The 15,557-nt window shown below is 38.1% G+C and overlaps 1 protein-coding gene across 3 annotated transcripts; it reads right to left on the reverse strand.

Moving 5' to 3' along the window:
- Positions 1-578: 578 nt before the first annotated feature.
- runx1 (RUNX family transcription factor 1) lies at positions 579-15,075 on the reverse strand. Of its 3 annotated transcripts, XM_086067831.1 has the most exons (9): positions 14,936-15,075; positions 14,686-14,822; positions 10,523-10,662; positions 10,330-10,440; positions 8,216-8,372; positions 7,129-7,233; positions 5,188-5,433; positions 3,558-3,704; positions 579-2,770 (listed from the first exon to the last, which is right to left on the reverse strand). In XM_086067831.1, the coding sequence occupies exons 2-9, from the start codon at positions 14,771-14,773 to the stop codon at positions 2,235-2,237; spliced, it is 1,530 nt and encodes a 509-aa protein (XP_085923957.1). In that variant the 5' UTR covers positions 14,774-14,822; positions 14,936-15,075; the 3' UTR covers positions 579-2,234. The 3 variants fall into 3 exon arrangements, with proteins under 3 accessions (XP_085923957.1, XP_085923956.1, XP_085923958.1); XM_086067830.1 differs by having other exon boundaries at positions 14,686-14,996; XM_086067832.1 differs by lacking the exons at positions 14,686-14,822; positions 14,936-15,075 and adding an exon at positions 11,550-11,900.
- Between the last annotated feature and the right edge of the window lie 482 nt (positions 15,076-15,557).

Genomic DNA, 15,557 nt, shown 5'->3' on the forward strand with positions numbered 1-15,557 from the left:
GTTGATTGATATATGGATAATTGAAAATGGATAGATGTTTTCCTCTATTATCTCTAATGTATCCATGATTGCTAAGATAACCATGTGTAGTTTGTGGGTCTTTTGAGCCATCTGTGAAAAATGTTCAACAGGAAACTTTAGTAACATTGATAGTTTTCATGCTTTTGGGGCCATTGTTCTTGAATAAAATGATGGGTGAATCCTCTTTAACCCCTCCCACAAATCACATCAGCAACTGATGCGCGGTACATGATATAAAGTAATATTTAAATCAGTCAATGCAGCTACACTATACGTTGGTATAGGTATTGGAACAGTGGGCCTGTTTCCTTTTTTCTTTTTCTTCGATAGACTGAAAAAGTTTGGATTTGACGTCAAGATATGGCGCCAAAATATTTCTAAAATAACACGAAAAAAATGAACCAATTAACAATTTGATTTGAGGGCATGATCTTTTTAACTAACTACTTTTTTTTGGTCAAAATATGTCATTATTTTTAATTAAAACAATTACACTCTTAAGAATGTGATGATATGAGTCAACAAATTAACATTTCAGCTTTTATTTCCAGGTATTTACATGTGAATTGGATACAGAACTTACAAGATAGCATTATTGGTAAGAAAACATCTGTTTTTTTATTTATTTAGGTGAGCTATGCACAATTTTGAGTTTCAAATGAACTCAACATGGATGTTTTTGGAATGTGGGAGGACATCTGGAGAAAACCCACACAAGCATGTGGAGAACGTGCAAACTCACACAATAAGGCCTGAGACGAGATTTGAACCCCGACCCCGGAACTATGAGGCAGCTGTGCCCAACTATGTTCCACAAAATAATAATACAGTGGTACCTTGACCGTCCCACAAGTGCCCCAACTTGCGTGTTTTCTGAGATCCGAGCTGTTGCTTGGTCCGTTTTTGTGTCGCGAGGAAAAATGTGACTGACGGCCAACTAGATGTCAGCAGTTAAATTCACATCTAGCCACCAGTTGTGAATGTCGACATACAGGTAGTTTGTGTTTTGTGTTCACATTCGCCATTTTTTGCAGAAGTATCAAATCTTAGTGCAGAAAGTAAAAGCTGCAACAATTTGGCTTTGGCCGCAGGTGCTACTCAACCGGTAGGGGAACGAGATCGTTTCCCTCTGTTTGTGCAGGTATTTCGTCGAATTTCTATTTTCTAACCTTGGATAACAATGTGAGTGACTGCAAAGGAAAAGATGACGTCCATTGTATTATAACTTAAAACTTTGAACCACCAAGTGTTAACGCATTGATTAATCACAAAAAAATACAGCATTAATTATTTATTAACGCAGATGAATCACACTATTAATCTTGACTGCAGATTATCCTTTAGTTTGACAGCAGATGGTTATGTTAAAGGTAGCACAGGTTGTGTTTGAGCAATAAACATAACTACATGATTTAAAGTAAAGCATCTAATAAATGCTTGCGTATGACATTCAGAATATTTGTTCATGTCAAACAACTGGGGTAATTTATTTTTCATTTTAAAGTAAGCAAGTAATTAAATGATTAGAAAAAGAGAAGGATGAGAGCGTGCAGTGGATCCAAAAATGTTGACGACGTCCTTATAACATTAAATGCCGAAGGAATTAACACATAACAGGTGTTTTTTAAATTTGGCGGGCAAAAAATGTTGATTAAAAAGCCTTTTTAATTAAGTGATTAATCATGATTAATCACAATTTTAATATGTAATTAATCTGATAAAAAAAAAATCGTTTGATGCTGTGGACTTGTATGCTTGATTGTGATGCGTGGTAGCACCAAGAAGCCTACCTTTTCTCCTATTCATAAAGTAAGTTACCTGTGGACTTCCAGTCCATTTTTTTGCTCTATTTTTATTTAATTTTTTTTGCTATCCGGCAGCTCCGTCCATGGCTGACCAGCCACCGTGCGTTACATGCTTTGGAATGAATTAATGCCATTTCCATGCATTTTAAGGGGGATATTTGATTTGAGACTTGAGTGATCTGATTTATGAGCCTGGTTCACTCTGTGGTCAATGTACCACTGTAGTAATATAATCCACTTGAAGATCAGATGACAAATAAAAATGTACACATTTGACCTTTGACCTCAGACACCTTTGATCAGACAGTCCTGAACATCAGTACACCTGTTGACCTTTCCTCACACAACCGTCAAAATCTAATGATGATTGTGCAGTCACACCAAATTTGATAAAAATGTTGATTCCCGTCAGTAAGGTCGCCAGACAGCCTCCGCATTTGCCGGGGAGCTACTATGGCTGGATTCCACCTCCACAGCAACCCCCTCATTCTGATTGGGTAAAGACGGGTGCAGGAGTGGGGAGCCTGTCGAGGCGTTCGTGCAAGGTGGTAGGATTCTCGGCGGGGAACGAGCGTCACCGCCGCCTCCCCCGGCCATCATGGAGAACTGGTACGAACCCGCAGCCGTGGAGTAGTACACATGATACGGCGAGGAGGTGGACTGGAAGGGCCTGTTTTGGCCTTGGTGCGACGCATTTGTCGGGTATGGAGGCGGCAGGTATGTGTGATACCTCCCGGCAGGTGTGGTGGCCATGGCCGTCGCCATGGTGATGCCGAGGGTGCCGTTGGAGACGGGATTGTGCGGGGGCGTGTAGGTGAAGGCGGCGGCCGAGGGGGGGTAATGCACGCGTGGGTCTGAGAAGCGGGTGTCTGGCAGGGAGGGGACGGAGGTGAAAGATCGTTCCAAGGTCATCCTTGGGTCACCAAATGCGGTCAGGTCGGGACCTGAATGAGTACAAAGTTCAAAGCTTATAATTTTGTTGTTTTAATGTTAGCATGATATTCAAAAGGGACATTCAGGGATCCCTAGCACCATCTAGTGGTCAAAGAATAGCATTAAAAGTACGCAGGAGCACGCACACTACGGTGGCTCAGAGAGACCACATTTCGCAAGCCTACCAGCAAGTCTTATTTAGCGTGAGCAAACGAGCATCTCGGCGAGCGACGGCGACTTAGCAACCGTTGTGAAGCCTGGCGAGCGACGACAACAGACCGAGCGAGCCGGAATTAGCCGGAGCAGCTAACAAGAGCGGGAGTTAGTTAAAGCCATAAGATGGAGTGGCTAACAAGAGGGCTAGCGGGAGGAGCTAGTAAAAAAAAAAAGCTAGGAAAAGCTCGCGAGAGCAAAGTGACAAGTGACGGGCCCAAATCACGGGACATAGTGACGACCACCTGCAGGCCCCAGCTGTGGAAGGTAAGCGGCGGTCAACCCATTGGGTCCAACACTCGATGCAATACCACTCGGGCTAACCACAGTCGCGAAGTTGTCCTTTTGGGCATCCATAGCAGGAAGATGGCGGCGAAACATGGCAGCTCTAGTAAGGTGAGACTACAGCCATGTCATATAATTAGTGATTACTAGACCTACGATTATATTTAAAAAAGACAGAAGACATATTTTTTTTGCATACTATTGACATAAATAGTCTTTTTTTTTTTTTATGAATGACTTATTAGTTCAGCAGTAGATGGCGCTAGTCATCACTGAATGTCTCTAGAACGTGCTTGTTACCTGTAAGACGTGAGGACAGGTCGCCTAGCGATGAGCGACTTGGTGAAAGGGGATTGGTCGAGTGGATGCTAGGTGTTGTTATCTGTCCAAGATAGGGATAGGATTGGTCGTAGGACCATGATGGAGATGACTGCATCTGTCGCCCTTCTAAGAGAAGGACAGAATGAAAAAAAATAATCATGAATTACATGCCACTAGGGCTGTTCGCATATATGTGGTGACGCGAACTGAGATGCGAACTGGCTGTTGAAGTTGAACGCCGAATGATCATTTTCGGACGGGTCGTAGCTTATCGTCCCGTGTATTGTCACAGAGGAATGTTTGGGTGTCAACGCTCACGTCTCATTCTGATGTATGCAGTGTTGCCACGGTTACCTTGAAAAAGTAACCTAGCTAAATTACTGATTGCTTGATTTTAAAAGTTATTTAGTTACTTTACTGATTATGTCCTGTTTAAAGTAACTTAGTTACTTAACTGATTACGTTTTTTTAAAACTAACTTACTTCCTGATTACTTGATTTAAAACGTAACTTAGTTACTTTACTGATTAACGGATTTGAAAAGTAACTAAGTTAGATTACGAGTTAAGCTACTTTATTTGTTACTTTTAACAGACGCCAACAACTGTTTGGCATAAAAATGACAACAGTTTTTTCCAATAATTTATTGGAAGTGAATTTTTAATAGTAATTTTTAGGATATATGTTTTTTTTATTTTATTTTTTTTATCAAACAATAATAAAGACAGCTTTTTTGACTTAACATAATTGTTTTTATATAAAAAGTCTTTCTGAATGTCACTTTTTTATATATTAAAAAAAATATCTTTTTAGACTTCACTTCAACATAAATACATTTTTATTTAATATAATCTAAAATAAAGGCAGTCCTTTTTTTACCTGAACACATTTAACTATTAATATTGTATAGTGTGTGTGTGTGTGTGTCTGGGGGGGGATGGGGGTCTTGGTGCTTTGCGGGCACATGTTAGCCCCCAAGAACCAAATGAGTAGCTCGTTGGCCAGGTCTAAAAAGTGATGGGACGATTTCCCGGGAATGATGTGGAATTGATATTGGAAAATGTGAAGTGTTTCATATTGATATTGACTGTATGTTTGCAGTTCATTTATTGTGAGAAATCTCTTTAATTGATTGATGACTTCCAAACAGGGAAGGCTGAATTGTGACTGGCTTGGATTTACACAACAATGAATGTGTTCCCTTTTTGTTGGACAACGCATATTGTATACGTAAGTTCGTTTACTTTTGCTTTGACGCTTTCAGCGTCACTACCAGGCAAATAAGAGGAAACGATACCATCGTTTATTGCCCCAGTGAGGTTCCGCGATGACACACAAACACAAACAGTAACGAGGAACGAGCTTACAACAAAGATGCATTTTTGTGTGTGTCATGCATTTGAGCCCTACCTGTTTTTGTTGTGATTAACACAATTATTTCATTAACTTTGCTGACAAAAGCAGCTATACTTTAGATTTTTGCAATAGAAGCCCTTCAAAATCCATAAATCTCTTGATGTGACAGAGAACTTTACAAAGAGAAAACGTGGACATTACTGATGCCTATTTTGAGTCAAGCTCATTCCAAATCTGTCGTTGTAGTTCTTACCATTTGCCATCTGGGTGTGCGCCGGGCTGGAGAAGGTGGCCGAGTGCAACGCTGTCGACTGACGCGTGTTACAACCGGATGACTGATGATGATGATGATGATGGTGGTGGTGAGGATGAGTATGAGGATGGTGGTGGTGTGGGGGAGTCACTCTCATGGAGCTCCGCCTCAGCTGCTCCAGCTCTGTGAGTCTCTCGGAAAAGGCCAACGACCCGGGCTTGATGTCATCCATCTTCTGCCGATGACCTAAGAGAGGATTTCATTACTGAGCTTAATATACAGGATCTGGCTTTGTGTGTGTGCGTGCGTGGTTATGCATGCGTCTGTGGTGTTGGTTACACTTCAAAGCTCCTAATGGGTCTGTTTGTGCGTGTGTGTACAGTAATCCCCCGCTATTCTATAGCCCTGCCACAAATTGTGAATAAGTGTGAGCAATTGACGCCCCTCCCCATAAAGGTTTATAATTGCCTAAATAGATGACACAAGATGGCGCCAAAGCACTTTTTTTTATTAGACAAAGGCCAAAGTCGTTTCCTTATATGCAAATCCGTGCTGTTAAAGGTTTTAAATTTGCTTATGCATACCACAAGATAGCGCCGAATCACTACTTTTTTTAATCGACTGGCCAACCGTGAATAGTGAAAAAGAGGGCGTAATTAATCTCCTTCCCGACAAGAACTGTCCATAGATGCCAGAAGATGGCGCCAAAACACTACTTTACTAGTAGACAGGCCAAAGCCCTCATTTCAACATGGCTCCTAAAAAACTACTTGTCTACTTGACAGTGCTTTGGCGCCATCTTCTGGCATCTTAGGGTGTTTCAGAAAGAGCCCCAAAACAGCGAATAGACCATTTTTTTCTGTGAATAATAGAGAATGGGTTCTGCCAAAAAAAATCAACAAATTGGTCAATTAATTGGTTGTGAGTCGTGAGTAGGAGGGCTAACACTGCAATTACAGTATACTCCAGCTATTAGCGAAAAAGCATGAGTAATTGATGGCCCTAAAATGATTATAATTGCATATATTAACTCATTCACTGCCATTGACGGCTATAGACGTCAAAAATTCATTTGAACTATTTCTATTAGTTTTACATTTTTTCTACTTTTGTTAACAAGAGTATGAAACCTATATTTTTTGTTGTACATTTAGAACAGATATAAAATGTTCTATTAATTGTGACTTAACTAGTGATGCCATGCGATTAATTAATTAATTAAATTTGACCGCCTGACGCCCCAAATTTTTAATAATCTATAAGTCGCGTCAGGCGATTACATTTTTAAATTGTAATTAATTGCATGACTTCAATAGTTAACTCACGATTAATCACACATTGTATATCTGTTCTAATAGCACAATAAAAACAATTCTAGGTTGCCATACTCTTGGTAACAAAAGTGGAAATTTTTTTAAACTTTTAGTAATAGTTCAAATTAATTTTTGACCTCTATAACCGTCAATGGCAGTGAATGAGTTAATAGTTTAAACTGTAAATATTCCACAATTGATCATCATGAAACACTTAAATATCATTTCAAATATTAGCAACAAACATAAAGCTTAAAAATATTTTTTTTTATTGAGTGCGCAAAAAAAAAGTGAACTGGTATTGAACGGCAGGGCTTGGCTGCATATGCATGTGAGCTTGTATGTTGTTATGTGTGAGAGGCCAGCAGAGCTGAAGTGATAGAGGAAGTTGACTTTTGCATTGGTGACTCACTTATGCGTAATCAGAAGCAAGGATTCAAAGTTTATAACTTAGCCACACACACAAAATTAAAAATAATAATAAAATGTTTTAACTTAAACTGAATTCAACTAGAATTGATGCTGCAAAATGCGGTCATTCGAAGGTCAAATGAGCGCTTGAAAATGGCGCGTTCCAAAAGAAATGGATAATTCAAAGAGCCCTGACGATATTTGATTTGTTACTCACGACGTGGCTCTCTGGGACCGTCCACTGTGATTTTGATGGCTCTCTGGTATGTCGCCACCTGAGAGGGGTTTGTGGACACTGTGATGGTCAGGGTGAAACTCTTGCCTGAGACAAATGGAGACAGAACAAGAGATGATATATAAAGCAAACTGGAAAAACCTCTCAAGTATTGTAGGATTGTTAAAACCCACACAACTCTTTTACTAAAATATTTGTATCCATCTAGAAAAGATTAAAAAAAAAAGTGGGCTATACCACGCAGCAAAAATCACATCAGTTCGTTTTATGCAAACAAAATGTTTGTACAACATAAAAACATCCTTTTATGGATTAAAAAAAAAAGATATATCATAATACAAAAATATATATTTGGAATTGATATAGCTGTACTTTATTAGTGCATTGCATCGTACCGACAGTTATGTATTTTGGTTATCTTATTTAGCTACAGTAGAACAGTGATAACGTTCACTAGCTGATGAAAAGAGCAGCTGAAAAGTGTTAGAAATTATTTAAGCGAATAAAGAATAAATAGTAATTGTCTCTACGTTCAACAAGGCAAGGTCTTGACACTATTACCAATCAGGATATCTGAAACAACTTCTGCAAAGCAGGAATCTCTGACTAACGATGACCAAGTTGATCTTTCTTTCATCATCCTAACGTCATCAGAGGCATTTACAAATTTGTAAGTGTGTTCATTCAAACTAATTGCCAGTTGCCTTCCTTTAAGCAAAAATATGTAGTAAATGTAAAAGTCAAATAAATCTCTCAACTCCAGAAGAAGCCCCGCAACAACTGCTTTATGTCATCTATTTTAAACATAAATTAATATTAGCTGGGTAATTTATATTACATTATGACTGTATATAGGCAAGAGTGTATGTCCTCCGTAGGCTATAGATATGTATACCATATATGTATTGGCAAAATGTTCCATCATCTTGTGGTAGGTAAATGTTGTACCAGGAAGTTGTTTTGAATCCTGATTTTTATTCACTTGCACTTTCCCCTGTGTATGGATATGTCAGTGTGATGTGTATTTGTGCACAAAAGAGGTGTTTTGCACAAGTGAGCAAGAGCATACCCCTGCCGCTGCGACCCACGAAGCGCAGGTCATTGAATCGGGCTACTTGGTTTTTAATAGCAGCCGTGGCGTTCCGGAGCTCTGCCGAGTAGTTCTCGTCGTTGCCTGCCATCACAGTCACCATGGTGCCATCGGGGACCTCGCCAAGGGCAACCACCTGATCATGACCCCCCCCAAAAAATCATCAATTAATAACAGAGGATTGGGGAATGTGATAAATCAGTCTTGTTTAATGTGTTTAAATTGGGGGTCCAATCTACGGCTTGAGGGCCATATAAGACCTGCAAAATGAGTGCGTTAATTCTGAGTTACAGTAAATTTTGCAGTAATAAATGTAATAATAATGCATATATTTGTGGAGACTGAGGTCAAGTTATACATAACAATTTAAAAAAAGTTACTTCATGTTAAAGATTAGATAGCTCTTAATATGAAAAGAAAAATGCACTGAGCTATCACCATCCTACAAATGCAATTATGCCATCTACTGGCAGATGAATGACCTAGAAAAAAATCAATATCACACTTGATTTTACAGTACAGTACATCTTTTTAATTTAAACTAAATGTTATGATTTATTATGAAATTACTGAATCAATAACTAAAATATGCAGCCGTATTTCTATTTAACATTTTTTCCACTTTTATGTTAACAAGAGTATGAAAACGTATTGTACATTTTACTGTACATTTAGAACAGATATAAAATTAAAAAATAAAGTAATTAATTATGGTTAAAACAATTAATCGCCTGACACCCGTAATATATATATATATATACTATGAATGAATAAAAAATGTAAATTTCATATTCTATATTGCAAAGATGTGAGAAAAAAAATACTGGAACCTAAAACTGTAACACAATTTCAATTTTTCACACCTTGATAAGCAAAAAGAATTCATATTCTGAAGAAAAAAACGGGTAAATCACGAATGTTTGTTTCACTTTCTGTTGTCAAGGTCCGATTTGTGAAAAATATCACACATTCATCCTGATGAAGTAAACCCTCCTTCAAAGACTACCAGTCAAATACAGATTACTCGTGATTTGGCTCTGAATGTGGAGATGTAACTCTGCGGCTGCTCAGTGCAGTGGTGGATTTTTTTTCAAGTGGGTTACAGGACTGCGGGCCAACCCAGAATCATGACAAATCCTAAAGTCTTTGCCTTATTATTATTACCTTTAATAGAAAGCTATGTTGTAGCAGTTTTTCCAAAAATAAATATAGCATATGAAAACAATATATAATTACTTAGTATAGCTTTACATACACATACACATACATACAATTTGTTTGCAGCAGTCAGAAAAAAACATTCATGCACCATAAAAATAATCTGTTATCAGGAAGAGCTAAATGGCACTTCATTAGAATGCATCACACAGCAGGCACAAGCATGTTCGCAAGCGTGAGCGCCCGCGAGCGAGCTAATGCAACAAACCCACTAAATGAGTCGGGTCTGCGGCTAAAAGCCACTTTTGCCACAAATGCATTTTTGCCTGAAAGTGCAGGAAAGACGCGCAAAAGCGTCAACAGGATGTAACGAGATCATTAAGGCATGAAAATATACAGCTGTACTGTACTGCTTAAAATGTAGCTCGTACAAATGTGTGTTTGTTAGCATGGCAGTTGTTTTTGTAGAATATATATATAAATAATTTTTTTTTACTGAATATATATATATATATATATATATATATATATATATATGTATCTTTTATTTTGGTGTAAGAATGGAAACAGGTGGATAAACAGGTTAATTGTGTCTTCTGCCATCTACTGGAAGAGATTATAATTGTTCTGCCTGTCACTATATGTCGCTGGCATAGACAAACAACAAAAGATCCATTACAGTATTTGTGGTAAATAAACTTTTGGAATCAATGAAGTGAAATCGGATGATTTCACATCTGAGGATTTGTCGCAGCACACTGCTGTGTCAGTGGACAGTGGTTTAAATTCACAAGTGTTTTCACTTTTAATAACAGAGATAACATCAGCATTTTTTGTGTGACCAAACCTGTTTTTAAAATTAAAATGAATTCTATCTAAGGTCTTCTTACAAGCAGCATTCAAATGGGACAAAAAAAGGACTTAGGATTTCTGACCTTAAAAGCAATAGGCAGTGTTTTGTTGCACCTCCAGTGTGTGGGCAGCACCGAACACAGGAAGTTGGGACTATCTGTCTTCACCAGCTCACCGGGATGATCTGACAGCACCTGCGAAATAAATGATCAACTATTGAGTTTTTTTTAAAACACAACAAAAACATTAACAACAAACCACTGGCATTCAGCCTACCATGTCACGGTCGGCCATGCGCAACTTGCCCACCAGGGATGCTCCGCCTCCCGCTTCCTGGGCACCCAGGGCCTCGACCATCTTTCCCCCCGAGGCGAGGGTAGTGGACGGGGGAGTGTAGCGCCGGCCAGGGCAGGGGTCTGGAAGAAATATTAATAAATCACTACTTATGCTCCTAAATAATTAGGAATAGCTGGAAACACAAACAAGAAACATACAGACAATAGAACATAAACATAAATAATGAGATTTTTTTGAATTAAAACGTTTGAAGCAATTTTACATTTAAAAGAAAGTCATGTTGGTGCTCGTGTTTCAGACCTAAAATTACTGTTCACTGTTGTGTGTCATGCTTGTTCAAACTTGGCACACATTACAAACTCCCCGACCACAATATTAGGCACACAGGCCGTTTAAAGATAACTAGTAGAAGCTATCGGCATCAAAACGTCCTTCATATGCAAAGCTAATAATGCTAAATTTTGATTGACAGTTGCAATAGGTTTAGTATTGTGGGTGTAATTTGATGTTTATTATTATTATTATTACTATTATTATTATTATTAAAATAATAAATACATACTTTCTTCTATCTATCTATCTATCTATCATAAAAATAGTACGTCAGTTTAGCAAAGCAAATACAGTTCAGATTTAGTACCAACATTGCTGTCATCAGACAGGTAATCCCGAGTTAAATAATATGTCAAAATAGAATTTGTATAATTTGCAAATTTTTTACCCCTTCAACCCTCAAATAATTAGTAACACGCCCCCCCACCCCCAATAATAATGCTTTGACTACCCATTATAATAATAATAATAATAATTATTCGTCTTATTATTAGTTTGTATGGACTAGACGTGTTTTCTTTTGTGTTAAATTTGATGCATGTCCTCCAATTTACCTATTTGTCAAAAATGGTCAACTCGAAATGCAAAATGGTCAGTCTCAGAGTGAGTAAATTTTTCTTCGACCTAATCTAATAATAGAAATAATAATCAATGAAGATAATGACTGGTGTACCGTATTTGGCGTCCCAAAGGAAGACCATTTGTGCGACTCTTTCACTCAATAAACGTCCAGACAAGCCTCCTCTTTTCCCCTTTTCTGTCTTCTGAATGATGGAAGTCCGTTACAACCGGTGTCGTCTTCAACAATAACTTCCTTTAGTTTGTTCCCCCTCCGCTGCGCGTTTGATTAAAAAAAAAAAAAAAAAAAAGTTGCCACAATCTTCGAAACGACGTCAGGGTTCCTGCAGTGGAGCGCAAACAAGGCACGCCAAGCTTGTTTCAACGCGGAAACGTGGTCATATTAGCAACCGACACACTCGTGCGTGTGTGTGCGCCTTCTCCGTAAGTGACCATTGACGCTCGCAGCCACAGAATTTTTACCCGGAACACCCCACGCTTGTGTCTCATCCGGGCAAGTGCGGCGGTTACTCCCTGCTGTCAGCTGATTGGTTGCTGATCTGCTAAAAGCAAAGATGATTGGCCGACTGGTGGAAGGGGCCAATCAGCTTACGGTCCGTCCGCAAAGATGGGGAGTGGGGGGGCTGGCTTTGGTTTGGGGCAAAAGACTCCAATTATGATTGCGTAAAATGCTGAAAAGCATCAAGGAAACGACACTGTTTCCTTCTTTAAAAAAATAAAGAAAAGAAAAGAAAGAAAAAGCTCATTGAGATCATCCGGGCAACTTCTTTTTTTTTTCATCTAACTCATCGTTTTGCATTGCTGTGTTTCCAAACTTCAAAATCATCATCGTCATTCATGATTTATTGGAAAGTATTTTATCTGCAGTTATTTCCCCACATTTCCCAAAATTCTAATATTTTCAGTGTTGTACATTTTCCAAAGGGGGAAAGAAACTTTAAGGAGTAAAACATTTTCCCTGGCATTTTCACATTTCTCCATCGATTCAAACTGTTCCATCTCCAAATGGTTCAGTGTATTCCGGTTATTTACAGAGCCAGTTTTTATTTTTCCCCAATTCCCAAATATTGCAAATTTTCCAAGAAAAAAATCCAAAATGAATGGTGACATTTCACCATATACCTAATTATTTCATATTCCTCAACTAATTCAAGCCATTCAAACTTTACAATAATCAGCCCAATCAGGACATGTATACGGACATCTACATCTATTTCTGCATTCCAATAACTTAACTTTTTCAGAATTCTACAACATTTTCATACCAAAATTCCCAAATGAAGAGACATGTAACATATTTAGCTAAATTTTCCAAATTACTCAACCAAAATTCACCATTGCAACTTCAATTGTTCCTTCAGGAAATGTGTTAAAATCCTCAACAATCTCACTGGATTTAACAATGGTCATTGTATTGCTCTAATCTGCATAATTCGGTATTTTTGTCACATATTTTCAACATTACATTTAGGCTAAAAATATGTTTTTTTTTTCTGTTCAGCGTCAGCACTTCTGTATTTTTTATACCAAAATTACTTCCTCATGTCATATCACCTTTTTGTGGTGCTCCCAATAAAGTGTCATATAAAGCTTGCAAAAAAAGCTAGCAATATGAACAGTGTGACAAATCTGGCCTGTCCATGCAAGCACCGACAGAAATATTCAAATTTCACATCTTCCAAAAGTCAACTCGTGCCATCTTGTGATGAACCAACACAAGATCCCTGACCGACATTGTCTTACTGCTCACGTTGATCAAAAAAGACATCCTGTCATTGGTCTGCAATGATACACGTGTGGTGAAAAGTTCGAATATCACAAGGCAAGGTGAGAGTAAATCTTTCTTTTTATATTCACCCAACACCTCTCACCTGCAGGTAAAGCAGGTCAGTACCGGTTTACGGCCAATAGGGGACAGTGAGGGGTTGAAAGCATATAGATGTGTTCAAGTCAATATTTTGTACAAAATGTATTTACAGATTGTGATGTTTTCCTCATCTGCACATTTATATTGGGCAATTCTGACACATTCGACTTACATTTTAGTGGCCAGTGAAGATGGATATAGTCGGAAAATCCTTTTCAACAGACACGAACTTTTAATGTGTTTCTTGTTGCGATGCACAGACAGACATTGACTGGTATATGCTGATTTGATTAATATGAATAAATGATTATCGTTATTAGATCATTCTAACTCACCGTAATATACTATACATTAAATGTTCAGTTAAACTGGAAGATGTTCCTAATAAAATACACAAATGCAAAATGAAAATAATCTAAAAAAATAAGAAAAAAGAAAAAGAAAAAAGATTACTGACAGTACTTAATATTATATGTTTGGGCCGGCAAACTTTTGAGTGTATGATTTCAGTGAAGTCAACACTTTATTGCCTTACAGCTGCTGTCGGAAGAGTTTTGAGAAAACGCCAGTCTGCCCCTCTGGCCAAAGGGGAATGATAAAAAATGTAAATGCCTCTTTTCTTGTCTGGCCCAGAGCTGAACGGGATGTGATTTGCCCTCGGAAATATTTATATTCCACTGTCTTGATAACAGCACAATTTACTTTAAACAAATAAAAATAAAAAGATAATAATAAAATGATAACGTCATCTTTATATATCTTTGAAATGAATCATAAAAATCAATAGTATAACTCCTGATACTAGTTAAATGGAATGAACATATTTTGTCTGCAAAACTGTCACAAAGACTATTTTGTCCACCGACTTGTAGGATTATGAAAACAGTCTGCAATGCAGTTCTGAACGGATTGATCAGATACATTCTCGTCCCATCCTAATTGTATCACCTTTTAATCCAACACAAAACACAATTTAGAAAGGTGCTGAAAGTTGCCATGATGACAATTTTTTTCCCATTTCTTACAGGATTTTTCTGAAATTCTCTTTTCGGTACGTATATGTATACTGTATATATCATATTTGAAGTTGTTTCATTTATGTCCAAGACACAAATTTCCTGCTCCTTAAACAACCCCCCGCCCACCCAAACTGATTTCCTTACATCTGTCATTGATTCTTAAAATAGGCACAAAAAAAATAATTTTACTTATTCATCATAAACAAGCACTGGCCTGCTTGCATGACCTAATATGAAATAATTGAAGGCTTTATAGTACTTGAAAAGGTCAAAGTGCAAATTGTCAGCATGAGCATGTGAAAATCAGATGACAAGAATGACAATGAGAGAAGTTGTGGCTTTACCAAAGAGTTCGCTGCCTGATCGGCCCTTCCTCATCAAGAACATGGCCAAGGACAGCGGACCGGAACCAGGAAAAGCTCCCGGGTTCATGCTGGGATCCTCGGCGGGCGACGGCTACTCGTCCAATTTCCAACCCAAGCTCAATGAAAACGACAAATTACGACAAACCCCGCAACGAATATTTGAAATCAAACAAACAGGATCAGATTCATCAAAACTTATGGAGACCCCGAAGAAGAAGAAGTCACTCACCTTCATCAGCAGTTTTTATACTCTCATTCACATCTTCATCCTTCCCCCTCAAGCATTAAAAAAAAAAAACACATCAAAATGTGAAGGAAGAAGAGCAGCCAGTCAAGCTGAATTCATCCTCGCCTCTAAAGCTCGTAGCCACAGGGGACGCGAGTCCACTTTGCCCTCAGGCGCTTTCGCAGCTGCTAATTTCATTTTTACTTGCCACTCAGTGCCGTATTCTTCATTTTTTTGGGGTCACTCCCAAATCCTCCAAGCCCTTCCCTTTCATTTACATCCTATTTGGACGTTCCACTTTCAAACTGAGGATGCTGACAAACGCTAACAGCAAAAACATCTGATATTAAAGAAGCAGTATGAAATACTATTTTTGTGTTTGTTGTTGTTGTTTTTGTTAATTTCTTGTTTGGCGTCCAGCTGACGTTTTTGGTCCACTATTTTGATACAACTAGAGTACAGCGAGAACATTGTTGCACCAACCATTCAATGACAGAAAGTTACATTCAATAAATGATAGGACATGGCGGAATTTTTTTTAATGTATTATTTAAATTTTGAATTAAAAAACTCCCTCTAGTTGTATGTGAAAGAATCACAGAATCAAATGTTCTAACTACAGCAT

The sequence above is a fragment of the Leptonotus elevatus genome, chromosome 2 (assembly GCF_054856555.1).
Source record: "Leptonotus elevatus isolate MCC_2025b chromosome 2, RoL_Lele_1.0, whole genome shotgun sequence".
NCBI lineage: Eukaryota > Metazoa > Chordata > Actinopteri > Syngnathiformes > Syngnathidae > Leptonotus > Leptonotus elevatus.